The following is a 20,944-nucleotide window of genomic DNA, read 5'->3' on the forward strand; positions in this document are numbered from 1 at the left end:
ATCTCATCTACAGTTCAGCCTAGTTCATTCCTCATCACTATAATACTTCACATACACTTTTTTTTTTTTTAATTTGCAGCCTTTTGTCACATGGTTCCATGCATTACAGCAGAAAAGCAGATGATAAGGAACAATAAAGAACTACAGGACAACGGAAATGACTTTTTTCAAGCTCACCTTCAGTTGTTCCACATCAAACTCAACATCTAATGCATTCTTCACTGGCCTTCCACGATCAATGTCCAGAATCAAATCGAGAGCCTGGGAACACTCCTTTGCCCTTTGGCGCACCTAGTGTGATTATTAGAACAAGGAAATGACCAGTAAAGAAGCTGCGATACTTATTTTAAAGTTTGTGTACGAGTTGCGTGTGGGAAAGACGATTGATCGCTTATAAACTACAAATGTCTCAGCGATTAGTGACTGGAACACAACCTAGTGTAAGGACACAGGCTTTAGCCCTGCAGGTAGTTACAGCTGAGCCCAGATCCTGTCTCTGCTGCTTCCCCACGGTGTGACTTCAGACGGTTTCCTTAACTTCCGCAGCTCCCATTTGTTGTGTAATAATGCCTACCTCAGGGAAATGTGGGTGGGGTTAGATGCAATGACATATGGAAAACGCCCATTGTAGTAAAGCTTGGCACAAAGGTGGAAGCCAATGTGCCCTCTATCACTTATCTTCCAGACTCCCCCGTGAGCCAAATACGGTTATTATTCACTACTTTGCAACAGGTAAAACATAGAAGCAAAATAGAGTAAGTCGCTTGATCGAGATCATCCCACTAGGAAGCGAGGGCATCAGGATTCAAACATAGAAATTTGGATTCTAAGGCCTGGACTCTTAATACTGTCCTATACTGCTTTTCCGAAAAGTAGTGCTTTTAATATTGCCTTGGCAGCGAGGGTATTTATGGATTCCTTTTCTAGCACCTCTGAGATTCTAAAATTAGAAGTTCTTTTTTCTTTTTTAATTTTTTAAAATATTTATTTATTTATTTATTTTTGAGACAGAGAGAGACAGAGCATGAACGGGGGGGAGGGTCAGAGAGAGAGGGAGGCACAGAATCTGAAGCAAGAGCTGTCAGCACAGAGCCTGACGCGGGGCTCGAACTCACGGACCGTGAGATCACGACCTGAGCCGAAGTCGGACGCTCAACCGACTGAGCCAGCCAGGCGCTCCTAAAATTAGAAGTTCTGATGCCAATGATTTCTGAATATCTACTGTCATCTCTCAAGATTTTTATGCTGGTCTTTTGTTTTTACCATGATCCAGACTTTTCATCAAGGGAGCTGTATCACTCTGAAGATCTTCCAACAGGCCTTTTGGGAATGGGAAATGGGAGAGCTCGGAGCAGACCTTACCATGTGCAAATTAAATCAGCAAGCATCATCATCATGCATACGATTTTTAGTCACCACGCCTCCTCCTGCTGCTGCAATGTACCTGCTCATTTCGTAGAGGCACCTCCTGGTCCCCTGGTTTTAGGGTTTTAAGATAGATCCAAGACTTGTTCCCTATTTCTACAGCAGACTGGTCCCTGAAATAGTAAGTCGCAGACGCAGATCCGTCTCTACAACACAAACAAATCAATTACTTACATTCGCTCTTCCTCATCCCCATCCCGCACTTCACTCTGATCTTTCCGACTTCCCTTTCTTCTTCCACTCTACCTTTGTTTTAAAACCGTTCTCACTCGTCTGTGGACTGTGAGGAACTTAACAGAAGACCGTGGGGGAAGGGAAGGGGAAAAAAAATAGTCACAAACAGAGAGGGAGGCAAACCAGAAGAGACTCTGAAATACAGAGAACAAGCTGAGGGTTGCGGGGGGAGGGGCGGAGGAGAGGGGCAAAATGGGTGCTGGGCATTGATGAGGGCACTCGCTGGGATGAGCACTGGGTGTTGTAAGTAAGGGATGAATCACGGGAATCTACTCCCGAAGCCAAGAGCACACTGTGTGATGGCTAACTTGACAATAAATTATATTTTAAAAATAAATGAAAATAAAAATAAAACCAAAGAGGCTCCCAAGGGAGTCCTCAGAAAGAGCCATCGCTGCGGGTCAAGTCAACCCGTCCTATCGTCATTGTTCTAGGAGGCCCCCTCGCAAACTCATGCGTGGAATCCAATCCCAGGGCTGCCATTTTTTCACTGTGTGATTTACAGCAAGTTACTCAACCTTCCCCAGCTTCATTTTTCCTCCTCCTTAAAAGAGTGACAACAGTAACCATTTCAGAGGGTTGTTCCAAAGATTAAATGATGTATGAACACGGCACACAATGACAACTCTAGAAATGCTAGCTGGTTTTCAACTCTTGACAATTTAACTCAGTCCCCTTTTTTCCCCTCATCACGTAACCATAGTTGACAATTTCATTGATTTCTTTTTATAAATCTTCTTGGAAGTTAGAGCCCAGGCGACATACCTGTGTTCTACAGCAGCAACTATGAACCCATGAGATGCAAGATCAATGCCAACAGCAGAATAAATTGTCCTTCAAAACAAAACAAACAAACAAACAAACAAACAGGAAGCACTGAAATAGCTGTCATGCAAAGGCGGGGTCCACTAACGAGCCTTGGAATGTGGAAGCCATCACACCCCTTTGGTATCGTCCAGGGATACACCAGAGAGCTGTGGTTCTCAAAGGGGGCACACTTCTGCCTCTCGGGGGATACCTGACAACGTCTGGAGGTAACTTCATTATCATGACCGGGCAGAGGGTGCTGTTGGCATCCAGTGGGTAGAGAGATGCTGTTAAAAATCCTACAGTGCACAGGGCTACCCTCCACGATAAGAAATTCTGAGAAATGTCAGTAGTCCTGAGGTTGAGAAACCGTGATGCAGTGATTCTACATATTGCCTTTGAGAGCACTGGATTTTAATCGTGGTCCTACCACTGACCAGGTATATAACTTTAGGCAATTGCATGACCAGATCTTTGTCTGGGACTTTATAAAGCCTTTGCTTTAGAACAGTTAGAAGGTTTTGCTAAGACAGCGTACGTAGGAAGGCAGTGCAGTGTGGTGCTTAAGAGAACACGACCTGCTTTCTGACCACTACATTTGAATCTACCCCTTATTAGCTGTCTGCTTTGGATAAGTCACTTATCTGTCCTCTGTAACACTATGATAACTGGTGGGATTCTTGTAAGGATTAGGTACATTAATATGTTTTCAGTGCTTATAACCACATCTAAAACAGGGGAAAGGCTGAACACGTGTCAACTGTTATTTACTTAAATGACTGGAAACAATCATGTGCTAAGTAGCTGCATTGACCCTTTCCAGTTCCTCATTCTGGACGATCTTCTCGTGTCATGCATTCAATAGGAAATGGCAATAGAGAACCAAAGAGAGGTAGTGGGAACTATGTCCTCTATTGTTGAAGATACGCAATCTACCCAGGAAGGGGAAATGGGTCTAGTACAGGGATCGGCAAACGTCTTCTGTAAAAGGCCAGAGTGTAAATATTCCCAGCTCAGTGGGCAATACGATATCTGTCACAGCTGCTCAACTCTGCTGTCCTAGCACAAAAGTCGCCGCAGACAATGCGAAAGACGAATGAGTGTGGATGTGTTTCAGTAAAGCTTTATTTATAGAACGGAGCAGCAGGCTAGCGTTGGTCCTCAGATTCTAACGTGCCAACCACTGGTCTGGTAGAAATCAAAGAAATGGCTCCAACTGAAGTACTGAAGATAATTTCTTATTGCAGAAGCTACCCAACTTCTGGCCAACTAAAAGTCACCTTTTATTTTCTGAAAGTCTTATAATCCTCTGATTATAGAAAGAAAGGTAGGCAGTTGAGAAAACAGAGGAGGCGTGGGTGTGGCAGTCATGAAAACGTGCCACTCTGAGATCTTGCCACAGAGAGCGTAGTTGACTAAAGACCCCACTGAGCCCCTTCCCCTTTGGATCCACCACCAGCAGCTAAGCTTCCTTTGGGCTGTGCCCAGTGACTGGGCATGGCACAGGTACCAATGGAGACCCATTCCTGTGAGATGCGAGGCTCCTTTGATGAGCAACTTCGAGTTAAGCACTCTCTCATTTGGCCTGGTCCAGTCTCTGCTAGAACTGTGCTGTAATCTGGGATTCTCCACACCCAATCTCTCCATTCCCCATCTCCTTCCCAAGTGTCCAACCTGCATCATGATCTGAAGATTCTGTCTTTTCCTCTCTGTTCCCTCTATCCTTCACGGGCATTTCTCTCCATAAATGTCTTTTATAGCCAATCCAATCTTGGTGCATGCTTCTCAGAAGACCTGAGCTAATCCAGGGGATGGTTTTGAGAGTGTATTGTACTATAGAAGGGTGACAGCCCCAAATGCCACCTCTTCTGTCCTCGTCATGAGGCTAGTCCCCATGAGCTGGAAGGAGAGAACAAACTACTTGACCAGATAGGGCTGGACTGATCAATAGACCATGGTCAACATTTGAGGAACCCCAATTCCTCCAAGACGGGGGTGACCATGATACTCAAAACTCTGCTCTTCTTTTTGCAGGGGGATGGCAGGGAATGCATTGCCATTGGACCTTAGGGGTTAAAAGTTTTCCTCTCACACGTTACCGGAATGCTCCAAGACCGTGAGAAAAAACTATTAGTGGGTATTTTTCACCAGTCCTCAGAGGAGAATTCCAGTTTGCAGGAGTTGTCATTGAACCTAGACAACAATGAGAGATTATAATTAGTGTTTGCTCCGACTTGAATGTTGCCGCCTAATTTAATTTACATCTTCTTAGTAGAAATCCTAACTCATGGAATTTATACTTATGTTTTTATGTACTAATAGTAAATTCATTAAAAAGTCTGCTGCTAGATACTTAACACCCAAAGACCTGAAGCATGTAGTTTTTCCTAAGACCGTAAAATCATGAATTATCAGTTTTCACTGCCAGCTCTGAACTGAGGGTGAGACACTTTACCCCTTACAGGTGTATTCAGAAGGCTGTTCCTGAGCACCAACCCTGGGTCTTGGTGAAACTTCAAAGGGAATATTCTGAAACCAAACTACCGAATAAACCTCAGGAGCGTTGCCCTGAGAACCAGAATCTTCAAATCTCCTTTCATTCCATGCTAATTTGGTAATGATCAAGACAGACCGCTGACTTCATACTCGGATGTGCCTTTGGATGCAGCTCTACCACTTACTATTGACCTTGAGCAAGTAAGGAGAACTCTCCGAGTCTCCGATTCCTCTTTTGCACAATGTAGGAAATGATACCTGATAGGACTTTTGTGAGAATGTTATCTAAGTAGGCAACATATGTAAAGCGCCTATCTCATGCCATAAGAAGGGGCTCACAACGTGGAAGGCATTGTCTTCCCTCGTTTCACTTCTCCATTGCTATTGTCATTATCACCATGAGTTATTTGTGTTTCATTTTCTCATTTATAAAATGGAGAGGCAGTCATAAAGCTTGAACGTGATGATTGCCGTGGAAGTGATCTGTAACTTATTCGGCACCATAAAGAGGTGTTAGTTACGGTTCCATCATTTCTGCTATTAGGTGGTTTTTAGGAAAACTCCAAGGAGATGTTTCAAAGAATGCCAAAAGTGGCAGGTAGTTTTGAGAGGGAAATTTGAAGATGTAGTTAACACTGGCCCAACAGTAGTGTCTGGTCAAACAGATAAGGAAGGAAACGTCTATATTAGTTATAAGTAGGCAAATGAAGTGGGGAATGCACATCAGATTGTCTTGGTGAGGGAGGCTGGTCCCTTGGCGGGTAGGAGATGGGAATGAGAGCGGAGTCTCATCATTTATGACGGGTGAGAAATTAGTTTTCACTTTCATACAAAGCATACAAAAGGGAAGTGGGCACTTACCAGATTATTGCTTCCCTGCAGTATATGAGCAGGAATATCAAAGAATATCTGCCACAGGCAGATATTACAGCCGTCTTTAAGTCTGGCACTTTCCCTACCTCCATATACCCCGATATATGCAAAACGAACAAAACGAGAACCCCTGCTTCTCTGACAGTTGCCTGGGTTTTTAAGAAGCAATTTGTCATCTTAGAAGTTTAGACTGGAGAAAATCTACTTTGATCTTTGCCAGAAACTTCTGCTGTTTTCAAGGTTTTCTTATATTCTAGAGCCTACCAAAGCAGGATCAACAGAAATCTTACCAAAAAAGAAGCTCAGTATTTTGCCCATAAGCCAGTGTGTTCCAAGAAATTTAGTAAGACCAAAAAAATATTCTTCGTTTGGGATCCAAAGGGTGTCAGAGTGGTCATCCTCTTGGGATGGATAATACAAACGCAAGAAGGTGCCCTGGAGAGGAAAAGAAATCAATGTACTTTTAGTGAAGTTGCTTCTCCATTATGTCCCAACAACTATTTGGCATATTTAATTAGAGGGGAAACCTCGGTTGTTCACAAGGAGGTCCAGAGAGAACTTTTTAAGCTGCTGTGGTGCCTGAATACAGTAGAAAGAGAAGGTGAAACATGCTTTCTGAGTGAAAAGAAAGCATGATCAGGCTGGTTTCAACCATTAAGGAAGGGGAAAATAGAGCTTATAGATAAATAAATCAGATGATGGCAACAAATCTGGGAAAGACTTAAGTAGCAAAAGGCTTCTTATGCAACAACATAAATAACAACATGAGTCATTCTCAGGTGAGGGCAAGAGCAAGTTTCAAAACCTTCTAGGGGACCACAGGAACCGTCAATGTCAGAACATAAAGATTAGTGCTATTAATCAAAGCATTACCTTATTACTGTAATCAAACATCAAGTCTGTACAACCGACAGAATAAGAGCCATTTCCTTTGGGAATTTTAGTTTGGCCTAAGCTCGCAGCAGCCATCAGAGCTTGTATTTTATTGACCCATGCTGAAAAAAAAAAAAAAAAAAAAAAAAAAAGGTGAATATTATCTCACTGTCATCCATTACACCCCAGACTTTATCATGCAAAAGGAAATTCCAAGGGAATTAAGTTATACCCCTTCGTTTTTGGCCTCCTTCATTTCTTTACCTAACTAGTAAAATATACAAATAATTATTAAAGGCCTGATATAAGCAAAGTATTGTGGGGGAATAAAGATGGAGGTAGACATTTCTTAAGATGCTTAAGACCATCACCTCCTAACACTTACAGCCTTGCCCTTAGCCTCTGCTCTGATCCAGATCATGTTAAAAACCCCTTCCCCCGACTGTTTTTCCCAAACGGGAACCTTATCTCACACTTCAGATTTGGGCTTACAACTTCCCGTTGGGTGCCTCTACCTGCTATCCGTCCCTGAGGAACATCAAGGTCAATGGTCCAAAATAAGATCGAATGGCCATCTCGCAACTCTCCTTCCTCATCCCCCAAACACACAGCCTGCAGCTCCAGCATTTCCTAGCTCGTGTATCCCGAGTCAGAAACCTGGGAATCCTCCTCCTATCCAACGAGAAACCCCTCCATCCAACGAGTCTCAATTTTAACACTTTGTTTTTAGCCTAAAATTCTCTCTCCAGTATAGCCCTGATCCCCTAATTGTCTATTTACACTTTCAAGGTCTCAGACAGTTGTCATCTCTCCTAACTGTCCTATTCATCTTGGAGCTTAACCTTCAAATGCATCCTTCACATTTTACCAGGCTACTCTTCTTAGAATTTGTCAACGGCTTCCGATCACTAAGTGGCTATTTCTGAATGAGGAATATATTGGAATCTTTTTGGAAGGCAGTTTGCAGACGGTATTTAAATCTACACGTCTTCCTAAGCTACTTCCGTTGCTACTTGAGGCACAAATGTGGCCTATCCTTCCAATGTTCTGGAGTTGAAATGTGTAGATTTCATAGGGGCATAAGTTACATCCCAAGTTCTTGGGCACTGTAAGAAAGACCCTCAGTGATCTGAAGGTCTACTGCCTTGTACTCTTCTGCTTTTTCTTTACCTGCCTTCCATGGGCTCCAGCACTCCTGAGCGATACACGGAGCTGTTCGACGCCTCGGCACCTTTATAAATTCTATTCCTTGTGTTTGAAATCCCAGGGGCAAACTCCTGTTCACCCTTTAACATCTTGATCAGATGTCAGGTCTTCTCCGAAGCCTTCCCTCATTCCCCAGACTTGTTTCATTCTCATTATTAAATCAGTTCCCTCTATGTGTTTCTATCATTCTTTTTTTCCTATCGTATTAAAATTATGTGTTTGTACACTCTGCTTCCCACACTAGGCTATTTCTTAAGAGCTGTGTACTTTTGTATCTTCAGATCTTAATGTTGGCACACAGCTGGTGCTCCATAAATCTTTGTGAAAGTAAGCTGAGCTGAGCTTTTCCACGGCTCACCAGGCTCTCATCTGCATCAAACCCCTTTATGGTATATATTCTTTTGCCCACCCACTCTTGAAACTGTTTCTCCTTCTTTGGTGCCTAAACTCTTCAACACACCTGCAGTTTTGCCTGTTACCCTCCTTTCTGAATCCTAGTTGAATCCGTATTTACTTGGTAAGATGGTGAGTCCAACTATCATTATAGCCAGACTTTCACTTTTCTATTTGTCTTTCCGAGCTTGCCTACTTGACACTGTGTGAGTCGATTTCACTGCTCGACAGACTCCTTCAAGCTTTCCATCGCATTCTGCCTCTGCCACTAAGACACAGGGGCCGTTTTCGGTATGGAACTTATGTCGATATCATGGGGCATCACCCAGAAATGTTCTGAGGTCTGAGAAGAAGCCTGTCTTTCATGTCGGTGACTAATGTGTGAAGCATTTGCCAGCGATGAGCCCTTCAATACATGAGGCTTGCTAGTCAAAGTTGGTCCATGAATCAGCATCACTGGGAGCTTGGAAATCAGGATCTTCAGCCATACCCCAATTCTACTAAATCAGAGAAGCTGTGCCTATTCAAGTTGACAAAACGACTAGGCGAAGGTACCAGACCACCTGATCTGCCATTCATAGTCCAATAGTAGGAGCTAGTTCCAAGGAAGGTGGGAGTGAGATGAATGGCCTGGGGTATTAGAGCCAGGTAATCCTATTTTGGATTCCAGCTGTACCCCTGAGAAGCTATCGTGCTCTGGCCTAGGCAAGTTGCTCCCCTCTCTTATTCTCATTTGTAAAACGGGGGAAAAAAGCACTTGACAACCTACAGGACAGCTGTGAGAATGAAGCGATGGTAGAAGTCAGGGGCCTAGCACAGAACACGTCAGCAGCAGACAACTGACACTGTGCGTCCCTTACCTAGAGGGAGTTAACTCTGGCTACCCAAATTCAAGCCCTCAGAAGAGTTTGAGCAGATGGAAACTAGACCATACTATTTTCCCTTTGGACATTTTCAAAATCCAAAGTATTTCCTCAGACATTTAAACAACAACAACAACAACAACAACAACAACAACAACCCACTTTACCTGTAAAGGCTAACGGTTTCAGTGCTATTTAGAATCACAAAAGGCTCTTTCTTTCCCATTTAAGACTGTCTACCAAGTCAGGCTTCGTGGTGTAACAGGGAGATGTTAAGCCCTGCCTTTCCCTCTGTGAGGGGCAGGCTGTGTCCGGCTGTGCCCCCACCCACATCAGCCATGATGTGACGGTACGGGCATCGAAGGGGAGGGCTTCGGCTCATGGAGTTTGGTGAGGAGCCCAGAGAACGCACAGCCGCCTTGGAGGTACTCTACCTCTGGAAATTAGGAGTTCAGTTCTAGAGTAATGGGAGGGTTCCAAGGCCCACAAGGCTTCTCTTGTGAGATCTCAATTCCACCTCGGCTCTGGGAACCTTCTCCAATTACCTAGGAGTGCCCTGGTTCTCTAAATCCTGCTCTACCAAAAAGCCCCCTCGCTCAGCATTCAGGAGCCGCAGGTCAAGGTGAGTCTACAGTTCTGCCCATTTGAAGACGGCCCCTCAGGAATCTTGGAGCTAACCCAGGTGTGGGTGTAGGTCTACAGAGCCCTGTGGCTGTTCAGTGCCAGGGGGGTACAGAAAAGTTTCATCAGCCTGCAGGTAATCCAGTCACTGTCCCCGGTTTCCTGTTCTCCAATCACCTATCAGGACTCATCATGAAGGAAGAAACGAGGAGTCTTATCAGGTTGAGCGTCCATCCTCTAGATGATACAGTTTGTGGTTCAGAACTCATAGATGTCACTCCTTGTTTTTCCTCAACTTTATTTTAATAGGAGCGTTGGAACCTCTAGACTATTTATAGGCTATTAATCTTACGATACATTTTCTGGGGTGTTCATTTGCCAAATATTCCTGACACTCACTCCTGGGTTTCGAGATGGATTGTATACACGCTAGGAACATTACATTTTCTTATTCAGCTTTATGTCCTCTATTAACAAAAAGGATATTTCTAGCCCATACTTTACCTGCATAACCATGTTTTCTACATACTCAGTTAGGATATGAACAACCGTCTATTATCTTAATCCTTTATTTAATCAAGGATTTCTAACAATTTACAAAATATGTATGCATTCGGTTGCTCAAGACCGAATGGGACACTGGCCTTGACTGTGGGACTACAAAAGATGAATAATGTAGTGTCCCTGTTCTTAACTTTCTGCCAGTCCAATGACAGCCTTCCCGTGACTTTCAAACACGGGATATAAAACATGTTTTGAAATTCCCACCCTGAGCCAATAAAAAGTGCATGATGTAAATGTCTCCTAGCTGATAATCTGTCCGTCGGGTAAGATGTTACTCGTTTCCAATCCTTGGAAGAGGTAATGGGAAAATTAACTTCACTAGGCTGGAAGGTCCTTGAGCTTGACCACAAGCTCACTGTCTTAGTCACCGGTGTATCAGCGAAGACTCAACTTCCTGATAAGTGTTGTTGAATGAATGCACCTGTGAGATATTATGCCATTTCCTGTGTAAATACAGATACAACATATAGTCTGTTCGACCGATGCATTTGCTTTGCCAACTACAAAGCAAGGCAGTATTTATCAGGTGCAGGGTTATGAAAGCCCTTTTGTAAATGTTACAGTAAGGAGTCACCCATCAAACCTGAACAGCTAGATCCAGAGTCACCAGGTCTGTGGCTTCAGAAGCCACCTACACTGCTCACCTGAGGAGAATCTGGACAGAGAAGACTGTGCATCACCATGCTCTGGGATTCGCAGGAACCCACAAAACTCTGGAAGTAATCTCTTTGCAATACAGGTCCTTCTCGGTGATGGCAGATGTACCTTTCTAGAGGTGGCTGTCCCACTCTGGCCACCTCTTCTGGGCCTCACTAAACCTTCCCCTCCTCCCCTTCCCTCCCACCACAAGGTAAGAGAGAGCAAGAGATGTGCATCCATTCTCCCCTGGAGCTCTTCAGCTGGTCCCTGCTTCCCCTTGTGATAACATAGAAAACATGGTTTCCCTCTGGACCCCAAGAGCCTAAATGGTCGTCTTCTCACATCACCCCCCCCCAGTACTAACCAAGACTACACCTGTTGATCAAGACACCTGCCTCTCCTTCACCTTCATGGGAGCAGGTTTTGAGGCTGCCTCTGAGAGAACTCCAGGGGCTTTGTGTCACTGCACCTGAGTGAGAGCGGGCTAGGGCAGTGAGGGACAGAAGGGGCCACGTTGAGGAAGTTCTCCACAGTGGTTGCCAGCTGAGCTTCCAGTCTGTCTGAAAATGCCTCATCTTGGTTCTGTCCTGCAGTCATGATATTGAAGAAGACAGGCGTTTCTTCAGTTTCAGTTGCAATGAGGAGAAAGTGAGGCTCTCTCCCCGATCCCAGGAGAACAGGTCTCCATGAGCCTTTTTGTAATAGAACTTGGTTAGAAGTCCACACATGCAACTTCTCCGGGGCCACGTGGAATCTGGCCACAGATCAGTTGCTCAAGCCCTGGAACAAAGATGCCTCTTACCTGATGATCTAGTATGGGCAACAGGATTTAGGTCTTGCCAGTCAAAAGGATGAACCAGTGCGAGGCTGCTGCAGAGGCAGAAAAGCGCATGCAATTTGGATGGCAACATCTTGGAAGCTGAGGAGTGGTTTCAGCTTAACCTTCTTCAAGGCAGGTTATTAAAAGAAAAAAAAAAAAAACACATGCAATCAAGAGGACTTTAACAGGCTGACAAATCAGGGAGATTAAGGCACTAGCAACATGATTTTACATACAATTATGGGAAGAAACCACCTGGAAAAAAATGGAATATGCATTTTCTGGGCCGGGTTTTTGAAAGGCATCAAGGTGGCCAAATCCTTGGGAATGCCAGATCATATCATAGTGCGTAGAAATAACACTTTGAGGCAGTCATATTAGGTTTCTGGTCACTAATTCTCTAACTCTGTAGCAGTCTAGTTTGGTTATAAAGAATAGCATCAAAATAGAATAATTGTAGCAATCACAGATGGCAGTCAATAATGTCCACACACATGTCTAGCACATTCGTAAACACTCCGGGAGTTCTGGCTAATGTTTCCGTCACAATTATAAAATGATCATATTGCTGCAGAAATGATGTTTCATTTTTGGTGATCTCTATGCCTCTTCTACACTGAAACCTTCCCGGAGGCAGCGAGGTCAGGCCTTATGTATTCTTCCCACTGCCTACGAGGGGCCTGGCATGCCGTGGGTGTTGCATAAATGTTTACAGAATTTGTGAAGGAATGATTGTAGTCCAACACATGGTATATTAGACTCATGATAATAACAAATGATATTACAACTGGGCGCTATGCTAACATCTTATTAGCAAAAGCCTATCTTGTATTTGTGCATCATCTTTACCTTCTAGAATTTCTCCCTTCATAAAACTGAATTGTTTCCTCACTGGTAATAACTTGCTAACAGACTTTTGTTTTCAGATGTATATCTATGCTTGAATACATGCATAGAATACATACATAGCTATAAATACACACATACATATAAATATCAATATGTAAAACTATACTCTTAAAATTTATTTGCAGAACTTCATTTCAAGTTACCCTTTTATTTATTTATTTTAACGTTTATTTAGTTTTGAGAGAGAGAGAGAGAGAGAGAGAGACAGAGCGTGAGCAGGGGAGGGGCAGAGAGAGAGGGAGACACAGAATCCAAAGCAGGTTCCAGGCTCTGAGGTGTCAGCACAGAGCCCAATGCGGGGCTCGAACTCACAAGCTGTGAAATTATGACTTGACCCGAAGCCAGACGCTTAACAGACTGGGCCTCTCAGGTGACCCTCAAGTTACACTTTTAATTTGATAATATGGTTAGAGTCTTTTCATATGAGTATACGGCACTATAGTTTGTCTTTTTATGTAAAATGGCACTTAGGAGTTCCTCAAAAAAGCTTGTTCACTAAACAAATGATAATATTGCCAACATTTGAAGGCTTATTATGTGCCCAGCATTTTTCATAGTTTCTGGCATGTGTTTTCTTATTCAGTTGGCCCTAAAACAATCTGTGAGGGAGATTTAAGTATCCCCATTGTATTGATGAGGAAATTGAGGCAAGGAAAAAACATTTTTTATATAATTTATCAGGTTGGCTAACATACATCGTATCCAGTGTGCTCTTGGGTTTCGGGAGTAGATTCTTGTGATTCATCACTTACATACAACACCCAGTGCTCATCCCAACAAGTCCCCTCCTCAAAGCCCATCACCCATTTTCCCCATCCCCTTCCACCCTCAGTTTGTTCTCTGGATTTAAGAGTCTCTTATGGGGTGCTTGGGTGGCTCAATCGGTTAAGTGTCCGACTTCAGCTCAGATCATGATCTCACAGTTCGTGAGATGGAGCCCTGCGTCGGGCTCTGTGCTGACAGCTGGGAGCCTGGAGCCTGCTTCGGATTCTGTGTCTCCCTCTCTCTCTGCCCCTCCCCTGCTCATGCTCTGTCTCTCTCTCACAAGTAAATAAACATTAAAAAATTTTTTTTAAAAAAAGAGGGTCTCTTATGGTTTGCCTCCCTCTCTGATTATAATTTTTTTTCTTTCTCTTCCCTCATGGTCTTCTGTTAAGCTTCTCAATTTCCACGTATGAGTGAAAACATATGATCCCTGTCTTTCTCTGACTCATTTATTTCATTTAGCGTAAGACCCTCTAGTCCCATCCACGTTGTTGCAAATGGCATGATTTCATTCTTCTTCAGAGGCAAGGATAATTAACCGACTTGTCCTAATCAAACAGCTAGCAAGGGCTGGAGGCGGGGCTTGAACCCAGACTATCTGAGGCCCTGCTTTTAACCACAACTTTGGGCGGCACCAATTTCTCTTCACCTTAAAATGATAATCTTCTAAAGTTAACGAACACAACGCCTATTTTAATGACGCTAATGTGTTTAGGAACTTCCTGGATTGAAAAGAGGGCTTAATAGGGGCGCCTGGGTGACTCAGTCGGTTAAGGGTCCGACTCTGGCGCAAGTCGTGGTCTCCTGGTTCATGGATTCAAGCCCCACATCAGGCTCTCTGTTGTCGCTTGCTTCGAATCCTTTCTCCCCCTTTCTCTGTCCCTCCCCCCTACAAAAAGGAATAAACATTTTTAAAAAAAAATTTTAACGTTTTTATTTTTTTTCAGACAGAGAGAGACAGAGCATGAACGGGGGAGGGTCAGAGAGAGGGAGACACAGAATCCGAAACAGGCTCCAGGCTCCGAGCCGTCAGCACAGAGCCCGACGCGGGGCTCGAACTCACGGACCGCGAGATCATGACCTGAGCCAAAGTCGGCCGCTTAACCGACTGAGCCACCCAGGCGCCTCTAAACATTTTTTTTTTTTAATTTTTTTTTTTCAACGTTTATTTATTTTTGGGACAGAGAGAGACAGAGCATGAACGGGGGAGGGGTAGAGAGAGAGGGAGACACAGAATCGGAAACAGGCTCCAGGCTCTGAGCCATCAGCCCAGAGCCCGACGCGGGGCTCGAACTCACGGACCGCGAGATCGTGACCTGGCTGAAGTCGGACGCTTAACCGACTGCGCCACCCAGGCGCCCCTAAACATTTTTTTTTAAATGACTTAATAAAGGGCTAGAAACTGTTCTCTAAAGAGAGGAGCCTCTGTCTCATTGTTCTTGCCCTAATTCATATTTGGAGCAACATGCTAGAACCCTTGGAGACGGCAGAGTGGTGTGTATGCATCCAGAGAAACAGCTACTGAGTTTCCCAAATAAGCAGCAGACGAAGTGGAACAGAAGTCAGGCGATCCGCTCCACGCCTCCACCAACCACCCTTCTGTTACACCGTCACAACTGGGGTTTTCACCAAATGACACCATCCGCAGAAAGTATTTACAGGGGCATGAGCAGAGGGCTTTAGAAAATTCTACCCCTGGTGCTCCAGCCCATGGCTGAGTTAGAGGAGCTTCATTTGGCCATCTGGAAAATCACTGGGGATGAAGATGAGGAAGAAGGAAGGCCACGTGAAACGCACAAGGAGATCAACAGAGAGTTTTAGGAACACTGCACTAACCCAAAGAAAGTTAGCTTGCCCACAGCTCTGTGGTACTCATGACAGCTTCCCTGTTAACAACCTCAGGAAGAGCTAGAGACGGCCAGTTGCTGGAAGGGCTTCGCCAGGTCCTCCATGCAGGACTGGGGTGCTCTGCACCCCCCCCCCATGTTTCTACCAGACCTGTGCCAATGCCATCACCGTCGGTCCTCAGAGTGAAGCAGGACAGACTGAAGGCCAGGTGAAATGGCACGTTAGAGTTCCCACCCTGACCTCATGCTAGCTACAATGGCTCTTGGGGAACCTCAGAACAGACTGCTTCCTGAGTCCCACCCAGACCTACTGACTCAGAATTTTTAGAAGGCACGTTGGGGCATCTGCACTTTAGCTCTTGAGGGATCCCGACACAGCCACTCCCAGAATGTAGCATTTGGAAACTGCTGCAGTGGGACAAAAAGAGTACTATTCAGTTAGTATTATTAATTAACTCGCTATTTTTTTATTCAAGTCATCTCCACTCCCCCCATGGGGCTCAAACTCATGACCCCAAGATCAAGAGACATGTGCTCTGCGAACTGAGCCAGCCAGGCGCCCAGAGAGTACTACCTGTTTAGAGGTTTTCACCACCCTCTTATAATGTGCTATCTGATCTCATCTTCAAGAGAGTAAGCCTCTAAATAATTTAATGATTGGCTGACTCATTCATTCGTTCATTTGTTCACGTACTCATGCACTCAATTTTAAGAGCGCCAATGTGTCAGCCCACGTTTGGGATAAAAATGCCTTTTAAATCCAATTTTTTTTTTTTAATAGATGTGATTTTTTTATCCTAAAAATTCCGGTGGGCAGAGAGACTTTCAAACAATTGTGGTAAATGCCGTAACAGATTATTTACAAAATGTAGGGGGAATAAAGGTTTAGTGGACATAAAGGAGAAGATAACTTTAGCACCTGCATTTTTCCTTTTGGGGGAAGAAGGTCAAGGAAACACAGAAAGGCTCCGGCTCTGGCCTGAGGTCACCCAGTCACTGTTTGCGGCCAGGAATGGACGGCGGCGGGTCTTCTTCCTTTGGCCCCCGTGTACCGAGTGATAGAAGGATCCAGATGGGATCCTCCCTGCTTTCCACCCCCCCCCCCCCCCCCCCCCCCGCCTCCCCGTACCACAGAATGAACTGCCTTCCCCTGCTGCCTCCTGCTGGTGTGCTTTGTGGGATGAAACGATATGCCAACACTGTCCCCAGTTGATGGCAAGACAGCTGGGTCCAAAGCAGTGGACAATCGTCACCAAGGTTTCCCTGCAGTCGGGAAAGGAGGCCTTCTCTGGGCCTGGCTCCTCAAGGGCACCAGGGAAGAAAGCATTTCCCACCCCAGAGAACAGGGGCTCCTGTGCCCTGGAGCCACTAGCAACACAGAAGTCTGCCCCCCTCTGGTAGCATTCTTTTTATTTTTTTTTTTAACTTTTTTATTTATTTTTTTTAATGTTTATTTATTATTGAGAGACAGAGAGAGACAGAGCATGAGCATGGGGTGGGGGGCAGAGTTGGGGGGAGGCACAGAACCCGCACCAGGCTCCAGGCTCCGAGCTGTCAGCACAGAGCCCGACACGGGGCTCGAACTCACGAACTGCGAGATCCTGACTTGAGCCGAAGTCGGATGCTCAACCGACTGAGCCACCCAGGCGCCCCTCTGGCAGCATTCTATACACGTCCTCCTTTGGATACTTTGCAGCCTCCAACACAATGCTCTGTTTACAGAATTGTTTCACCCTTAGCCTGTGAGCTCCTCCAGGGCAGGGATTGGTCTCATTTACCTCTTCACTGCTTACAAAGGGGCCAGTATATAGCAAGTATGAGTAAATACTTCCTTAATGAAGATGAAGAATCCTGTTTTCTTTTTGGTACGGGCTACCAAGCAGCCCAGAAACACATTCCCAGATGATTTCACACCAGGGGTGACTTCTCAATATACCAAAATGGGTAGGGGTCAATTACTTGGGCTTTAGTGCCTAGAGACCAACTCCCTGGGTCTGAATCCCAGCCTGGACGCTGGTAGCGTGACCCTCGGCAAACTATGGAATCCCTCTCTGCCTTATTCCCTCATCCGTAAAATGGGGCTGAGGATGATAATAATATTACCCAGGGTTAAGTGATTAACATGCGTAACACAGTGTTTTTACATGGAGCTAGATGCAAACATTAGCATACTCGTTTTGCATTCCTAGCACCATGGGTCACTCCCAGGTAGGGAGTTGCTCAATAAGTGTCATCCAAATAAAAGCTAGTGTGCCAATCGAGACCTTGAGATAGAAACAGGAAGTCATGCTTGGTCATCATCCCCTTTGTCCATAGGTGGTTTTGCTGAATAGATCTTCTAGGTTTCATTAAGAGCTCCAATATCTCCCAAACACTGTAATTAGCATCTCCCTTATAATTCTGGGGGAACTTTGTATTCACTGGCCTTCTCCCCCTCTGCAGGCTGCTGGTGCCCCCATAATGCCTGCGCACCTCTTATCATCTACAACCTGCCTCTTAAGACTTCTCAAATGTTCCACCTTTCAGCTCCTCACGTGGCTTCTCAGAGTGACAGCTCCCCTGTCTCGCAAGCTGCTAAAAGGTACTGGTGTGTTCATGGGGGCTTTCCTCATCAACTTCCAAAATAACAGCCCTTTCCTTTAGCCAAGCTCTCCCGGAGGCAATCTATCAAAGCCCCTGAAGATTTACTCCCAAAGAAAGAATCATAAGCTATTGGGAAGAAATGCTTTGGGGGAAAAAAGGCTTTTCAAAGTCCTGCAAGTCAGATCCTGTGGTCAGTAATCCACTCTGGCTACCCCAGCACCCTCTGGCCTCCAAGCTTCAGACAAGAGTGAGCGAGCTGTGCTCTACCATTCGGTACGGCATTGAAGAGACACTCTATAAACTAGGGGGCTAAATTGTCCCGAGTATAGTTTGTGATGTAACTTTTGTGTTTGAAGGAGATAGGTAACAGACAATACTTAAGGGGTACGAACAGCTCTGTTCTTGGGATGCAACTTCTCATAATTAAAAAAAAAAAAGGGAAAATTGGTTTTTTTGAAACCATTCTTTTCTCTCTGTATTTGGGACAGTATCAGCCGGTACTCTCTCAGGAGGTTTAGTAGTGAAACAGGCAATCCTGGGCAATAAGTCCTTTTAAAACTAAACTAGGGAGGGGTGCCTGGGCGGCTCGGTCCGTTGAGTGGCCGACTCTTGATTTCAGCTCAGGTCATGATCCCGGGGTCGTGGACTGGAGCCCCACCTTGGACTCTGTGCTTAGCATGGAGCCCACTTAAAATTCTCTGTCTTCCTCTGACCCTCTCCCCCAGCTCGCGAGCACACTCTCTCGTTCTCTCAAATAAAAGAACAAACCAAACAAACTCGTGATGTTATGAAAAAAGCTAAAGAAGTAATAAGATAATAAGAAAGAGGATTTTGATACACATTTTTAAATGCATTTTAATCAGTTTTACATTTTCTTTTCTTTTTTTTTTTTTTTTAAGATTTTATTTTTAGGTAATCTCTGAACCCAGTGTGGGGCTCAAACTCACAACCCTGAGATCAAGAGCCACATGCTCTACAGACTGAGCCAGCCAGGTGCCCAGTTTTACATTTGCTTAAAACCTGAATGAGAACTCCCTGGCCCAGGAGAAGGACTTGCTGAAGCATGCTTCTGGAAGTCTCCAGGAATGCTCCCGATTAACATATCATAGGCATCTGAGAAAAGACTTGGAGATTCGTTTTCCAGTGTCTCAACTTGTTGCCTTTGGTTTTGGTTTACGTGACTTTTCGCAGAAACTCTAAAGATAAACAAAGAAGTATGTTCACTGCAACTCAGTTCTCCTGAATCTAAAACCTGATTACTGGTTAAGAAATTTTAAAAAGGATACGAGGTGTAAATGACTATCTTACCTACTTAGGTGAACATGAGCCCCACTCTGGGTAAAACAGGAGTCCTGCTTCAGGTGAGCCCTGCTTCTCTCTCTCTCTCTCTCTGCCCCTCCTGGAATTCTCTCTCTGTCCCTCGCTCACTTGCGCCTTCTCTCTCTCTCAAAAAAAAAAAAAGGGCGAAGGAAAAGACAGGCTTATCTTATCAAGGAGATGGGGCAAAACCACATAGTCAATAAAGACCAGAGTTGAAAACCATCGATTTTAAGAGAAAGAACTTTCAGTATGAGCCCTCTTGCTAAGCAGGTAGGTTGATCTAACAGTAAACATAGGGTTGGGTGGTTGGTTTAGGTTTAGGTTTACTAAGAGATGTGAATTCGTCAGTAATGTATTCAACTTGTGATATGCACGCGCCCTCACACTTGCCTTTCATCTTACTCTCCCTGTAGTCTAGTTGGGGATTTTTTGCCAAGATGCCCATGATGGTTTCCCCGAGCGGAGGCACCTGCCCCTCCCCACAGTGCCCACATATTTGTTTCTCCCAAATGGTGTGTACTTTCCCCCACAATGCACTGTGCCACAACAGCCTCTATGCCAGGCCATCCGTTGGCCCATCCCTCCACTCAAGCATTTCCTAAGCACCATCACTGTGCCCGGTCTTGAGAGCTAAATGGATGGCTGGCACCTATACGCCAAACCCTATGATCTATATCTATATCTATATCTAGATCTAGATCTAGATCTAAATCTATAGATATCTATAGATCTACATCTATATAGATCTATAGATATCTATAGATATCTATATCTAGATCTATAGATCTACATCTATATAGATCTATAGATATATCTATATCTATATCTATATCTATCTATATATATAAGCATGCCAAACCCTATGAAGGGAAATCGTGTGGCAAGGGCTCCAAAGCTAGGAGAAAATTTTTAGTTTTGATAAATTTATTTATAATATTTCAATCAAAAAGTCTAAATGAATTATTCTAAGTTAATATATACACAGGCTTTATGTGTGATTTTTGGCTTAGGATAGTCTTCATCTTGCATTACAGGTAGAGGACGGGGATGCTGTAGCATATTTGTAACACTTGTAGCTTCTAAAGGTCTTAACCCTCCTTTGGCTAAATGCAGAGGAGGCACAGAGAGAGCCAAGGATTTATTAAAATGCAATTTGGAGTATGAGATGTTTTGATAAAAGTGGGTTCGGTGCGGACACCAAGGAGGATGGTCAATTTCAGGGGGTGGCATGCCGGGAGGTGTGGAAAGCCCTAGGAGAGGAGGTCACGCTGGAGCTGAGGCTCCCAAGAGGAGGACGCCTTAGCAGACTGGCCGGGGTTGATGAGGAGACGGAAGGCATGCCCCAGAGGAGGCTGTAAGTGAAGGCACTGTGGGGATGCAGCCTGGGAATCGGTGAGGCGTAGAGGGTGGTAGGAGACTGGAGGCAAGGGCAGGGGCCAGAGCACAGAGACCCTTACAACAGTGCATCTCAGGGGGGACTTTTGTCCTACACGTAGTGATACTTCCCGCTGCGCCCAGCAGTGAGGGCCTTTCAACCAGCAGGTGACCAATGAAGATGTGCTGAATTAACACAGGAATGACTTGGGCAGTGCACAGTGCTGTCTGTGGGGGTCCTTAGCCCAGTGATGTGTGTATGCATGTGCACGTGTGTGTGTTTGGGGTTTACAGGGGATGTAAAGTGCAGGGCTCTGGGGCCTCAGCACAGC

The 20,944-nt window shown here is 44.8% G+C and overlaps 1 protein-coding gene across 3 annotated transcripts in view; it reads right to left on the reverse strand.

Moving 5' to 3' along the window:
* Positions 1-20,944, reverse strand: part of PLA2G7 (phospholipase A2 group VII) — a 39,743-nt gene that overhangs the window by 6,330 nt on the left and 12,469 nt on the right. For 2 of the 3 annotated variants that reach the window (XM_045498461.1, XM_045498460.1), the window contains exons 2-8: positions 11,797-11,939; positions 6,709-6,830; positions 6,126-6,270; positions 4,566-4,659; positions 2,425-2,493; positions 1,445-1,571; positions 178-291 (exon numbers count right to left, since the gene is read on the reverse strand). In XM_045498461.1, coding sequence (XP_045354417.1) covers positions 178-291; positions 1,445-1,571; positions 2,425-2,493; positions 4,566-4,659; positions 6,126-6,270; positions 6,709-6,830; positions 11,797-11,905 — 780 coding nt within the window. In that variant the 5' untranslated portion in view covers positions 11,906-11,939. The remainder of the gene's footprint in view (positions 1-177; positions 292-1,444; positions 1,572-2,424; positions 2,494-4,565; positions 4,660-6,125; positions 6,271-6,708; positions 6,831-11,796; positions 11,940-20,944) is intronic. The other variant, XM_045498462.1, reaches the window with a different exon arrangement.

Source organism: Leopardus geoffroyi, chromosome B2 (genome assembly GCF_018350155.1).
Source record: "Leopardus geoffroyi isolate Oge1 chromosome B2, O.geoffroyi_Oge1_pat1.0, whole genome shotgun sequence".
Taxonomy (NCBI): domain Eukaryota; kingdom Metazoa; phylum Chordata; class Mammalia; order Carnivora; family Felidae; genus Leopardus; species Leopardus geoffroyi.